This window comes from Dendropsophus ebraccatus, chromosome 7 (assembly GCF_027789765.1).
Source record: "Dendropsophus ebraccatus isolate aDenEbr1 chromosome 7, aDenEbr1.pat, whole genome shotgun sequence".
In the NCBI taxonomy this organism is placed as follows: Eukaryota; Metazoa; Chordata; class Amphibia; order Anura; family Hylidae; genus Dendropsophus; species Dendropsophus ebraccatus.
In genome coordinates, this window is record NC_091460.1 from 45,136,157 (window position 1) to 45,151,106 (window position 14,950).

The window sequence follows — 14,950 nt, forward strand, 5'->3', positions numbered from 1 at the left end:
CACACATTTCCCTGCATAAATGGGATGTGCAGCTGATAGCAATATATTTGTGCGGCCCAGCCACTTGATTAATTGTGCCTTCTGAGGGCAATAAAAAAGAGCCCTCATTTCGCTAATCAGTGGCGCTTGCGGGCAATAAAAAAGAGCCCTCATTTCGCTAATCAGTGGCGCTTGCGTCCCTACATAGCCCTATATCAGGCAGCATGGAAGGACCCTTAACAACAAAACAGAGAAATGCAGGCGGCACTACCGGCAGGAATCACACGTGTGTGATCACTTAGTGGAGACCGGCTCAACTAGCCAAGACATGGGGGTGCTAACCATAAAAATAGTCCATCATGAATCCATCATATATAGAAAAAAGAAGTTGCACTCACCCAAGAAGTCTTCATAAACTCTTTATCTTTATTTTTTGCAAGCGGACATGGTGCGGACAAAGTAATGAGCAGACGCCCTGTGAATGGAGTGGTGACAAGCCTGTTTCACGCTCTGCGGCGCTTCTACAGACCTCCGGAGGTCCGTAGAAGCGCCGCAGAGCGTGAAACAGGCTTGTCACCACTCCATTCACAGGGCGTCTGCTCATTACTTTGTCCGCACCATGTCCGCTTGCAAAAAATAAAGATAAAGAGTTTATGAAGACTTCTTGGGTGAGTGCAACTTCTTTTTTCTATATATGATGGATGGAAGGACCCTTAGTTAACTACGGCTGGATTCACATGTTCTGAATTTGCTCCGTGCAACAAGGACAACATGGACGGTGAATCCCTGTACTGGACTGTTTCCTCTCACGGCATGAAGTATCAATATCATGTCAGGAGCAGGGAAGTGGTTTGAATCTTCACGCCGCTGTAATGATAGAGCCGCGGAGTTTCATACTGATTCCCCACTCCCGGCATGATATTCCTCTACTGCCTGGCCTCCTGCTCGCTCATACTGTCAGCTTGTGTCTCTGAGTGTCTGTTTCAGACATAAACAGAGGACTGATCTGCAATCAGATATGGTTCAATCTTTTAGCCTAATTGGGCTAGGTTAAATTTCCTAGTCTAATTTATCCTGGGTTCGAGTCCCCTGAAAGAAATGAAATAGTTATTTTTTATTTTGTCATTGTATAAAAAATTTTTATTTTAAAACTAAATTGGACCTGATCGGTAATTCTATGCACTTTTATTAATAATGACACAATAATGAGAAAATAAAGAAAATATATATACTATATTTCCATCAGGGGAGTCGAACCATGAAAAAAATTGGTGATCTCTAGACAGGTGATTTACCCCTAGACCACATCTCCTATGCGGTTAGGCTTTTTAGATTCAACTATATCTAATTGCAGATCAGTCCTGTATAGGCACTTTATGTCTGAAATCAGCATTCTCTGGCTGACAGCGGACATGAGGACACATGTGGATTGCATTGGGGCACTGTTGTAACTATTTATTGACATTGAAATGGGTCTGGAATGGTTTTAGGGACCCTGCATTGTGGTGGCTATAATATTGTTGACACTTATGTGAGATGGGAACAGTGCTATAGATTATTGTAAATAATGTGCTAGCCAGAATAAGAGGCTAAATTGTTACAACTACATAGGGAAAAAATTGCTGCAACATGTTTCTATGATTGAATCAGTAAACTATTCAGTCTCTGCTGTAATATAGTATATCTGTCACTAAACAATTTTATTTATTGAAAGAATGTTTAAAATCCTATGCAGGTGATTGAGCTACCCATACATCTGTAAGTGTTGAAGATATTCTCCACCTTTTCGGTAGGACTGACAAATCGTGAAACATCTTCAAGCTTTCTAAACAGGTGTAAGAGATTTTCCCACTGGACCAACCAAATCACTTACATGGGTGTAACACATATTCTGTGTGATATAGGCAGGTGCCTGTCAAAGTGTGGGATATAATAAGCAGCAAGTGAATGGCCAGTCCTTGGAAGTTGGAAACAAAAAAGTGGGCATCCGTATGAGTGACTTTGACAACAAAACGAATTGTGAACACCGGGTGATTTGTTAATATAATACTCACCCAAAGTGGCCCAGGAAAGGAAAACTAGTGAACTGGACCATGGATTCAGCCTGGGCCAGTTGCCAGTAATAGACCGGCACCATATGCTGGAACCAGGCTGTGGTGCAAAAAAAGGACTTCTCTGCGCTGGCATTGTTCTATTGATATGCTACAGTTAAAGCAAATGTACCTGATGGTACATTCACTTTAAGTTAAATTGTGAGGAGAGGACTCCATGAATGAGGATTTTGTAGGCACATACCAGAGATGCTTGATCAGTTTGATATGTGGGGAATCTGGAGGCCACGTAAACACCTTAAATATTTTATTATGTTCCCTCTGTGACGCGGCTCCATTGATTCTAATGGAGGTGCGTCACAGAGGAGCCGGGGGCCCACCTCCAGTGCTTCAGCCTGGGCCAGTGCTCAGTAATAGACCAGCCCTATGTGGGGAATTGGGCTGCGGTTCAAAAAAAGGACTGCGGCATCGGCTTCCCCACACAGCGTCATTCTATTGATATGCTACACTGAAAGCAAAAAGCACTTTAATGCCACAAGACACTTCAAGAGACTTTTTTAGTCCATTTTTATTGGTTACTACTTTAAAATGGAATATTTAATTTACTTACATATTTCATTTAGGTATTTGTTTAGCCAAGATAATATGACCTGTGGTATACTTGCATTCTTCTGTTGACAGATCTCTCATAATGGATTGCTCCAATTTGTACATAGAATAACGCTTGGGGGCACATTGCTGACTTTTTGCATTGTGTGTTTGTTTGTTTTCTTTCGTTGCTTGGAGCGAATCATAACAGTTTTCTCACACAAGAAGAATTAGTTAACAAAGTGACTGCCAAATCTGTGTGCCAAAACCCTAGGGATTTGACGATGCATAGTAAAGGATAGCCAGTATTCACCTTGAAAATGTGTATATGTATTCAAAATATCTATAAACATAGTAATGTTTTACTGGTTAGTGTTAATATATAGTGAAACCTCTTTGAGACAACCACCCAAAAATGCAGTGTGGGTAGGGTGGACATCTTGAAGAAAAAGCTAATGGTCAACCAATGACCAAACGAATAATGATCCCGCATAGAAACTCGGCATGCAGTTTTGTCCCAGGTAGATATGGATATGATTATGTGGCCTGACTAGACACTGGGTCTCACTATAAAGGAGTGTAAAAGTGTTTTCCCTACTGCCCTTAAAAGGTTCTCAGAGGCAATTTTTTGGTAGGTGTACCTCTTGGCGTGAGATTGTTGATCGCTGTACCGCCTCTATGATGCACTATGAGACATTTTGCTCAGTTGACAGAGGGGAAACCTTTGGCACATCACTGGCCCACCATTTAGGTTATTCCTTCCCAGCTGTTCAGAGGTGCTGGCAACAGTGGTTACAGGAGGACCCGCACACATACAAAAAGCCTTTTATTCTACAACAATCACAAGCAGCTCCTACACTTTCCCTTGTCTACTCTCTAGACACAGGTGGCACCTTTATTACCCCTGTCTATGCCTGGACCATAGTCATTTGCTTAGAGGAAGGGAAATATGGTGTTGCGCTCCAATTCAATGCCCTGCCAGTGACAGCCAGCCACTTTCACTTTTGTTTGCGGTGGTGTCATGAATGAGACAACTGGACTACTACAAGGTGGAACCTTTTCATCTTTAGCTCCACTAGTGATTAGGTTTAAGTATAGAGATCTTGTGGTGAGAGCTTCAATCCTGCCTTTGCTGTGGGGTGGTTCACTACCCGCTGCTGACACTAACAGGTCAGTAATATGTACAGGAAATCCTGCGGCCATATGGTATCTTTTATGGCTTTCATAGCTCTTTCGAGCTCTTCCAACTGGTATTTTACAGTAGAATACTATCCACCCATGCACAGCAATTGTTTCCCAGGAATGTCTTCTCCAGATTTAAACATCTCCTTGGCGTCTCTGGTCACCAGATTTGTTGTCAGTCATTTATGGGACCAGCTAGCATACCAACTTTGGCAACCTATGAGTATGATATACAGGCCCAGCTGCAACACCTATAGGCAATTGTGATGCTGGATGTTAAAGGAGAACCTGTATGCCTCCACGACCAGATGTATCAATACTAGAAACAGCCCAACAGGGTACTAGAGGCTCTTTCCCTTATACAGTTTCCCACCAAAACATTCAAACATATAAAGTTGCCTTCAATTCTAGCAACTCTTTATTGGTGCTTGTTTGGAAATAAGGGTGTATATATAAAATTTTTAATTTTTCATAGATAAAATGGATCTAGGACAAACGCAGTCTTCTCAAAATGGTGATCTATTGCATAGATCTCACTGTTTAGGGGATTGTGTTCATGCATTGCTAGACCAAAAACATTTTCAGCAATTCAATCATTTATAGTCGCAGGAGTTTCAACTTCGGACGATATAACCAACAGCGTCTCTGGTGTCCCCACCGCCACTTCCAAAACAAATTCTCTCAAAAGTGACAGCAGCTGCAGTAAACAGGGGACTACAGAGATTCCACAACATGAAAGCAGGGGTGCGCAGCGAGGTAAGCATAATATGATGTAAAGGAGTGAATTGTGAAATTCCTTGTATAACCATGGAGAAAAAGCTTTCAAAAAATCATACCGTCCCCCCACCATTCAACCATCTGTTGTGTCGTTTTAAATTTCAGTATACATCACTTTCTTGAACTCATATGTATTTAACTTTCCCTGTAGATATTAGTCATTTGCAATAACTTTTAACATATGAGATATTTCATAAGTTGCTGATTGCACCAGGTCTCCAGAGACCCTCTGTGATCCCAAGATCTTGGGATCCAGCTTGATCCCTCCATTAAGTGTATGAGATTGATTTTATTGACAACCGAGGAGAGACTTACACTCCCTTAGCTGTGTCTCAGGATCGCATTGGGGCTCAGGGCTGATGACATGTCTAAGTTACTGCAAATTACAGTAATACTATAAAGCCTCAAGTATAGAAAGAGAAATACTGAGACCTGCAGTTCCCTTAGTAATGGTTCTCCAAATCAATCCAAACATGCTTAACATATATAGAACCGTGTTAGAATGCCAAAAGTGCTCAATGCTGACACAAACAATGCTTTATAATTATGCAGTCCCCTTTATTGTAATTGTTTTTCTGAAGCGAACACTACTAATGCCATCCCTATAGACCCACATATACACTTCAGTAGCTGTCACTAAAGGGCCTTATTTTGACAGCTGTAACTGGTCAGAACTGTCAGAAAGACAATCAAGTCACGTGAAGATATTTTCTGGCCTTTTAGGAACACATTATAACTGCTTGACCAATACATGTACACATTTTATCCATCATGTGTAAATCATGCTTCTTTAATATAAAACGTAATATAAAAAGTGGATGTTACCTGTAGATTATAGGAAAATCTCTATGATATAGGAGCAGAATGTCTGGAAGAACCATGAGCAGTGATCTTTTGCCAACTTCGCAGCTTTGGGATTTGGTTCCTCCAGTTGTTTAGGCTTAGGAGGGTCTGGTTTTCGGGTAGCTGGAGGTTTTTTGGTTGTAGGTTTCTTTGTAGTTTGCGGTGGCTTTTTCTCAGGTTTTGAGGTATCAGACTGTTGGTTCCTGGGGGTTACCTGTCTGAATTGAGAAGGAGCAGGAGCCTTTGGGCACATGCTATGCCTGAAGAGTTGGGGCTCACATGGATTTCCACTCTTTTTTAAATCTTGGCTAAGTTGGTTCCAAAATCCCTTTGGGTTTTTGTTGTATGCTCGGCAGAAGGATGGCTTGGATGCAAATTCACATAAATAGTCATTGCCCTGGTTTTTGCATTCGATTCTTACTCTCATCTCACCTTGACCGCTGACGCTCATGACACAAGCATCTCTGTTTTTGGTTTGAAAGGGAATTCTTTCTATGATAGCGGGTTGCTGGGCTAAGGTGCCCACCCAGACCAGGGTCATAGTAATTATGACAGTGCCACACTTCATGGCCGGAATGTCAGGTTGTAAGCCCCCTGTGCCGTGGAATCGATTGGCCGATGCTTCCGTTAAGCAGCTGTGCTTAGTGTGAGCTACAAAGGTACAGTGATGCCTGAATCTAGAAGAGTAATGTTTTCTGGGAAAAAGAGAAGCTTGTCCATACAAAGAATGCGTCTGTAATGCATAGCTTAAAGCAGTGTTTAATGACCCAATGTGATCTCAGACACAGGGACAAGACACATCTTGTTAAATTCTGTAAATAGTCAAGTGGTGAAAGTGTCATTCACAAGTTATAGATTCTGAACTTCTCTTTTATAAAACATTCTAATACTAATGGTTCTAAAAGTAGTAGTAATACCAATAATTTGCATGTAGTATCAAGGGTGAGTGCGGCTACATTTTCTAGGGTTTATGTTATCACTGTGCGTAATGAGAATTGTACAACCAATTAGTAAGAATATACAGTTTTTAAAAAAAGTCAACTTTTAAGAGATGAAATTATCCAAAACAGATACCAAATTAGCCCATGAGTAAGGAATGCCAATGTATGTCATTCACAAGCATTCATTAAATGGGTACTATTTTAGTCAATGAGTGACAGATGCATTAAAAGGATGCCTAATAGTGGCAACCATCTCACAGTATAATGTCATCAGTTTAAAAGATACATGTCGAGAAAAATCTTGAGGTATCTGCTAAATGGACCCTGTGTGATGCTTTCATCACAGCTTCCATTTAAATTAACACTGTTGTTTCAACTTTGCATAAATCAAAAATACAAATAAAAATAAGAAACCTTGTAATATATCTTATCAGACAAAAATGTTTCATTTTCCTGTTGTCAAGCACCTTTCCTCTCCTTCACCTCCCTGCTGTTTTCTACAGTGAAAAATGTGTTCACCAAACATGTTTTGTTTTGTGGTTACGACTTGTAGCTAGTTTAGGAATTAGATTACAAGCATTACAAGTCTATGGATGGAGATGGGAGTGCATAGGAACACACACGTATGCCGCAAAGAGAGAGAGACAACTTAAAGTGTAACTGTCATTTAAAACAACAGAAATCAATAGTACAAGCAACAAGAATTGACATGACTATTCTTTGGGCTGACGCCAGAATCGGCCTGCACATAGAATGGAGTCTATGGCACTGGCAGAGAGTCAAGCGGGAGCGTGGGGGGCAAGCGGAATCCACCGGTCTCCAAAAAGATCATTCCGACCGTTACTGCAGTATGATCAGAACTCCCCACTGCACACAATGGGCTCCATAGTGTGCACTGACAGAGTTTTCTGCGGCCGCACAAAACTGACATGTCAGTTTCTCGCAGCGTCACTAGAGATCCCGGCCGGGGTGTATACTATGTGTATACACTCCAGCCGGGATTCCCTCAGCCTACAGCACAATGTAAGTTCCGTACTAATCACGGCCATTGCAACAACGGCCGTGATTACTGCAGACTTACGTTATGTGAACATTGCCTTAATGTGCAAAAGTTCCACCTGTGAAATTGATTCTATTAAAATTGATAGGCTTTATTTACATATGTTTACTTTACAAGAGCACCACCTCCAATGAGAATACAATAAAGATCATGTGATCAATAAATTCCCTACAGGAAATAACTGCACCACACGAGAGGTTATTAAACAATGTTTACTTTTACTGACCATACAAGTGAAGATTTACAAACTGACATGGTACGCCATTACTCTTAGTTTTTTTTCTCTTTTTACAGAACATGTAACTAAAATACCATAATAAATAGTGAGTATAAATACAAAAGTTTGTCATACAAAAATTAGTACTAGTGTAAACACTTGTTCTTATCCCCATAGTTCTGCTATGCATAGCATTACTTCTTGGCAGTGACAGAGTTACATACAGTAGAATTAAAAGTGGTGTCACAAATATGGAATTTGTATGAGTTTCTCTACAGTTCATGTGTAATTTTTCTTGTTGGAAAGGAAAGACCGGAAATCTGTGACGGTTTGCTGTCTGTCAGGCAGTCATGTCTTCTGTATTACAAAAAAAAAAAGCTTACACTCTGCGGAGACTGAAATTGTGTGATCTCAGTGTATAATGCTGCACCTATAAAAGAATCAAAATCATACTCATAAATTATTAGTTTTTAAAATGTCCCCTTAAAAACTAATACCATAGAAATCTCTGGTCCACGTAAAACTTAAATACAAGCTCAGCTTAAAGGCTATAAATTGGGGTAAAAATATTTAGGCACTAGAGATGAGCGAACCTGGAGCATGCTTGAGTCCATCCGAACCCGATCGTTCAGCATTTGATTAGCGGTGGCTGCTGAAGTTGGATAAAGCCCTAAGGATATGTAGAAAACATGGATATAGTCATTGGCTGTATCCATGTTTTCCAGACAACCTTAGAGCTTTATCCAACTTCAGCAGCCACCGCTAATCAAATGCTTGAATGATCAGGTTCGGATGGACTCGAGCATGCTCCAGGTTCGCTCATCTCTATTAGGCACCATTTTATAGGTGCCATGCAGGTTGGCGGAGCCATGTCCTCTCCTACAGAGCTATAGGCACTTGATAACCAATTGAACCTTTTATTTCATCTGTACCATGACTGTTATTCTTACAAGAAATGTATGAATAAATAGCCATGTAGGTGTTATTATTTGGGGGTGTGACCCTAAACTGTCAGACTATTCCGTCAAAGCAAATAGTGTAGAGACAGTTCCCCAACTGGGAACACCCAGTTGGCTATTTATTTGTAAACGTCTACTAAGACTAACAAAGGAATGGAGCAACACAGCTATAAAAATTGTTATGTTGTCCAAGGAATTCAAGTATTTACTACCAAAAGAGGTCAGGAAAGGACACATGTTCTCTTTAAGATGGTCGTTTAAATACAGTATCCTGAATCTGTAGGCTGCATAGGATTGACCCATGATCTAATGTACAGTATATGGGGCCAGCCTGATATTCTTGCAGTGTATTAGGTATATTGGATTTCAGCATTCCTGAGCCTATATTTCATGCCACTTGTGTATGTACATTCTACTGACAGAATCTAATGTTTACAGTAAATGTAGATAATGTAGACTTTAGGTTTAGTGCCCACTAACTCCTTCCCCTATCAGTGATTGTTGGCACATTTGTAACTTCTTTTTTATTCCATATACAAAGCCACATGAGGGCTCGTTTTTTGCAGGACCAATTTCACATTTTAACCCCTTCCCCATTACAAGATTGTTTGGCAAATTTGAAGGTCCTCCCATTCAAAGAGTCATAATGCTTATATTTTTTTCATATATTAAAGCAAACGTACCATTAGTTACATCGCTTTAAGTTTTTTATATGAATAGGCCGGCGTGGAGATACCAATGCTTCTGTACTTTTTTTTTAACTACAGCTTGGTTCCTGTGCACGGCACTGGTCCATTGCCGGGCACCGGCCCGGGCTAAAGCACTGGAGTCGGGCCCACCCTGCAGGGGTTCAGATCGGACCTCTGACAGGTCCAGCACCTGTCAGGTCACTCTCTGCATGCTAAGATCATTATTGATTACGGCATGCAGAGGGTTAAACTACTGGAATCTAATCAAAGTCTGCACCCAGTAGTAGCAGGCAGGTGTTTGCCGTAACATATCGCTGACACCCACCGCATATAGCGTGAGCTTAGCTCCTGAGCCTGCTCTATATGCAACATTCACCAGGCCACCTTAAAAATGCACATTGGTGGTTATTAAGAGGTTAAAGACACTTCATTTTTCCATAAATTTTGTAGTGGGGGAGCTGATCGGTGCTGATAGGTGTGGCCCCTGTCAGTTCACGCTCCACATGATGTGATCTCTATTCATTGTGGCATGTAGAAGCTTAAACTGCCTGGATCAGACTAAGGTCCGCTTTCAATAGTTGCGGGCAGGTGTCAGCTGCAGTCAGTGCATATAGAGCGGGCTTATCTCCTGAGTCCTCTGTATATACAATGACCCCTGAAGGCGTATAGGAAGTTGTTAAGTGGGTAAAGTACCCTAATTAAATTGTTACAACCTTTTGGATATTTTAGTCATATTTCTGTTTAACTCTATATCATATTTGTATGATGAATTTACAATTTTTTTTAGTACTCTAGACATCTAAGAGAACAGGCCCAAGGCAAAATGTGTAGGGGCTTTCCATTGTTATCTGGCTGGTTGGTTGGAATGTTCCTCTTGGGGGATTTGGTTATCTCTACAATCATCCAATAATATTTACACAAATACTTTGCTTTCAAATTTTCTGACTAAAAAAACCTTTTTTAAGCCTAGTCACTAATAAACTTTTCTCTTTTAAGTGTCTACACCTTATTTACCACTATACTCAGTAACACAGATTCCGATTTATACACTTGTTATTAAAGCTATGCTCACACTTTTTGGATATGATGATTATTAAGGCATGGACTGTGCGGAGAAAGCTTTATGCTATAAACTTGTTATTGATGGTCAGTATTTTTTTTTCTTCAAAACAAAAAGGTTTAATTGGACTTACCATTGTCTCCATTGTCTTCTACCACTGTTCCATAGCACTGAAATGAACAAAGAGAGAAATAATTTAGAAGTATGTTAACAGAAATGTGATATGATACGTTTGCACCCTCTGTTTATACCCAAGCTGCTGGCTTATAGATCTGTCTTTTAACAATTCAATATATAATATTTTTATGCCAATAGTAAAAGTTCTGGCAGCTTCTAGGTACTGGGAAAACCATCTACTAAACTTCTATCCTGAATTGTTATATGTACTTTGTCAGTAATTATCAATATTGGATTTACCCTTACCAAAACTCAACATTTTGATACAGTTGTGTTCAAAAGTATACATACCCCTGCATAATTTTTTCAGAGAATATGAATGAAAATGCAAAAACTTTTTTTCCACTTATGGTTAGTGGTCGGGTGAAGCCATTTATTACCATACTACTGTGTTTTCTCTTTTTAAATCATAATGACAACCAGAATTATCAATTGTCTATGTGAAAAGGTACTTGAACTGTATAAAACAGGAAAGATATCCAAGGAATTGATATCCAAAGAATTGATAATGCCAGTCATCAGTGTTTAAATTGTAATTAACAAATGGAAAATCAGGGGCTGTGTACAAACCAAACCACAGTCAAGTAGACAAAAAAAAAATCAGCCACAAGTTCCAGGAAAATTGTTTGGGATGCAAAGAAAAACCCACAAATATCACAAGGAGGTACTTGAAGAAAAATGGGCTTACGTTACGTTATGGTTACGTTGCCAGATGAAAGGCATTACTGCGCAAATACCACAAAGGATCTGGTCTTCAATATGCCAGACAGCACAGAGACAAGCCTCAAAACTTCTGGAACAAGTTAATTTGGAGTGATGAGAACAAAATCAAACTTTTTGCCAATAAGGCATATGATGAAAGGGACACCATTCCTACTGTAAAGCACGGTAGAGGATTGCTGATGTTTTTGGGATGTATGAGCTACAAAGCCACAGGAAACTTGGTCAAAGTTGAAGGAAAGATGAATGTTATCATGCAAATACTGGAGGCAAATTTGCACTCATCAGCCCAGAAGCTGCGCATAGGACTTACTTGGACGTTCCAAATTGGTAACAATGCAAAACACAAAGCCAAGTTGACCTGTCATTGGCTTCAGCAGAACAAAGTGAAGTTTCTGGAGTGGCCATCTCAGTCTCCTGACCTCAATATCATTAAGCCACTCTGGGGAGATCTCAAGCGCGCAGTTCATGTAAGACAGCCCAGGAATTTACAGGAACTGGAGGCTTTTTGTCAAAAAGAATGGGCAGCTTCACCATCTGAGAAAATAAAGAGCCTCACCCACAACTACCACAAAAGACTTCAAGCTGTCATTGATGTTGGAGGAGGCAATAATATTAAGAACTGGGGTATGTAAACCTTTGATCAGGATCTTTTGAATGTTTTTGGTTGTCATTATGATTTAAAAAGAGAAAACAGTAGTTTGACAATAAATGGCTGCACCTGACCACTAACCATGAGGGGGGAAAAGGTTTTGTGTTATCATTCATATTCTCTACAAAAGGACAAGAAAGCAAAAATTCTGCCGGGGTATATAAACTTTTGAGCACAGCTGTATTTCACAATCCTGTGCTTCACGTTTACATCCACTGGGTGTCTATAAAGACAAAACTACTGTAGGATTGATACTATTATTGGTTAACCAGATTTTTTTTAATAAGCTTTTAAGTAACTGCTTGTGCTATTTTGTGCTAAACATTTTGTAAGGTGTAAATTTACTTAGATTTCCTTTTATAGAATTTGTAGCTTTAAAAATGTCCAATCGATATTTTCTTTCTATATATAAATTACATAGCAATGTCTTATTCAGTTGTGTCGCATATGAAGAACAAGCCATATCTGTTTGGACTTGGTTTACTACTTGATCCACAACTACATTCATTTTTCATCTTTATTTTTATTCAGACTCAAAAAATGTAACATCCACATTTGCCATGTTTAATGAAAAACATGTAAGTTATAAAGAACTTTCTCACAAAAGGGTCACAAAACTATGATGTCATATCTATAATCTTGATCTATTAGATAATTTAGATGTATTTTATTTGTGACCTAATAGCTTTTAAACCATTTTTAAGCTATTGTACATAAACCATCAAGACACTATACCGTGACATTTAATTTGACAGACAATTCCAAGAGCATAATAATTTATACAGCAGAAAACATAAAGAACTATAAATAGCTTACACGCGACAAAGCCAAAAAACAGACAACCTGGTGGATTTTACCAGACTTAAAAGACAATTATTTATTTTTAAGAATACTTAAGATAGAAAGATGACATTTATTCAGAGCACACCTTTATTTTAAAATAACATAAATATTCTCAACATTTTATAATTTATTGATATAGAAAGTGCAAATAAAGCCAATCTTAGGAACACACATGGGAATCTTGCTTGCTCTCTTCAAGGCCCACCATCATTTTAACTATTCGAGGAAGGTTTATTATGGTTAATTTTCATTAAAGATTACTCCTACACATCCACTTGCTTTATATCACAGTTATTACTGACTTACAGTACGCTTGCTTAAACCACTTTAAACTATTTTTTTTTTATTACAAATCTTGATAAAATTTACATACCTACATACAGTAGACCTCTACCAAACATTAAGCCTAAACTGTGTGTCCTACTTGAGTTAATGGCTTCATAAAATGTTAGTCGCTTTCTATATTTGTCAGAATCCAGATATTAAACATTACTAAGCCTAAGACAAAAAAAAAAGTCTTTTTAAAGAGTACCTGTCATCAAGTAGATTTTTTGACATGTCATCAGGCATATCAAAAGCTATTAATTGCAATGGGTTTCACTGCTGAGACCCACTGTGATCAGGAGATATAGCCGGGGAGGGAGTGTGATCCACTCCCCATCCACTTGCTGATTTCTATTATATAGCTTAATAGACTTACATTGCTGAATTAGGTAACTTTTGTTATTCAGCCTACTGGGTACTTCCAGGGTAACACCTCCCTGGTTCCCTGATGGTCTTTTTTTTTAGCGTCCAGCAATGATGTGTCAACCCAGCGGATCCAGCCTCCAGTTTTCCTACAAGATGTTGACATGTTATTATGGGAGGCCAATAAACAAATGCTGGCAGGGAACCTGGGAAGTATTACCCTGGGAACAACAGGGGACAGGTAAGGTAAGTATTCTTTTTTCTCTAAATGATTACCTGTGCCTGCAGATTTTGTTGCTGATCCACAAGCGATCTACAGCAAAATCCATATGCAGAGGGATTTGTTAAAAGTTTTGATCTGTTCAGGGGCTAAGTTTTCAGACCGCGATTGATCAGGAGAGCATGCCAGGAGAAGTCTGTGTGCAACATGCTCTCTTCTGGCTCCGTGTTATGTGACCTGGATGGCCACATAATGTAAGTCTATGGGGCGGGCCAGGTCGGAAAAGGCCACAGAGCCGGGACTGTTTGTGTGGTGCACAGACTTCTTCTGACTTGTTTTCCTAATTGGTTGCAGTCTGACCACTAAGAACCCAACTGATCAATACTTTTGACATATCCCCATGTCCTGTGGGTGCTATAAATAGAAATGATTTGGATCCTATCTGCCCAGTTGTAGGCTTATTGTTAGCCCAGGAGAGGCCATTGCTAGTGTGGAAATGCTAGAGTAGGACCATGTCTCTGAGGACACCTTAACGTGGTGGCATGGTACACTCTGATCAAATAGTTTGCTAAGACCCTCATTTTTTGATATCTACAGAACAGGTTTTTGTTGTGTGTACACTGGGGGGAGTATATATACGGTAAGTGCTTGCACCTGTAGGTTGCTGTTGCACTTTTTGCTTTTTGTATATCCTTCTGACATATCAAAAGTTTTATTTCATGACAGTGTCCTTTTAAATTATATAAAATGTAAAATGTTGTCTTTTATTCTGCTGCTATAGTATTATGCATTAATGTGCGTTTATACTATTAGGAAAGCTTTTACTTTTTTTGATCTTTGTTAAGACTGTTGAGAATAATTATGCAAATTATTGCAGAAGCGCCAGTGGTATAAAGTTGTGAAGAAACCAGTTAATAGGAATTTAGAGAACGTAGTAAAAGGATAGAGGCAAAAGCTGGAGCCATGGAGAACAAGATTCAAGCTACAGAGAACAGATATGATACCTCCACGATCTCAAACACCTGATAGGTTTCATCAATCATCTTGACGTGGTGGGGCAGAAGCTCGAGGGAATCTACTCACAGTGTCAAATGAAGATAGGCTATTCAAGTGGGAAATTCAAGGAACGTAGTATGAAAAAACAGATGTCACTAAGTGGAAGCCGGCATTTACTTAGGAAAATTCAACATTGTTTTAAGCTGTGAAATTTAAACCATGCAGCTTTACATTTTACACAGAAGCTGACACTGCTGCACTGCAAGACTCATAGCAAAGCATAAGAACCACATATAGCCCAAGGCACAT

The 14,950-nt window shown here is 39.4% G+C and overlaps 2 protein-coding genes across 12 annotated transcripts in view; both read right to left on the reverse strand.

Annotated features, from left to right (window-relative positions):
- Positions 1 to 5,409: 5,409 nt before the first annotated feature.
- Positions 5,410 to 6,047, reverse strand: FGFBP2 (fibroblast growth factor binding protein 2). Its single transcript, XM_069976465.1, has one exon. The coding sequence runs from the start codon at positions 5,986 to 5,988 to the stop codon at positions 5,410 to 5,412; it is 579 nt and encodes a 192-aa protein (XP_069832566.1). The 5' UTR covers positions 5,989 to 6,047.
- A 1,606-nt stretch (positions 6,048 to 7,653) lies between these two features.
- PROM1 (prominin 1) overlaps positions 7,654 to 14,950 on the reverse strand; it is a 145,000-nt gene continuing 137,703 nt past the window's right edge. For 9 of the 11 annotated variants that reach the window (XM_069977431.1, XM_069977437.1, XM_069977436.1 and 6 more), the window contains 3 exons: positions 14,650 to 14,747; positions 10,480 to 10,516; positions 7,654 to 8,068 (listed from right to left, as the gene is read on the reverse strand). In XM_069977431.1, the coding sequence (XP_069833532.1) occupies positions 14,681 to 14,747 (67 nt within the window). In that variant the 3' untranslated portion in view covers positions 7,654 to 8,068; positions 10,480 to 10,516; positions 14,650 to 14,680. The remainder of the gene's footprint in view (positions 8,069 to 10,479; positions 10,517 to 14,649; positions 14,748 to 14,950) is intronic. The other 2 variants (XM_069977439.1, XM_069977438.1) reach the window with 1 other exon arrangement.

Coding starts and splice junctions, on each gene's coding strand:
- FGFBP2 (XM_069976465.1), bottom strand. CDS start 5,988: ATGAAGTGTGGCACTGTCATAATTACTATGACCCTGGTCTGGGTGGGC.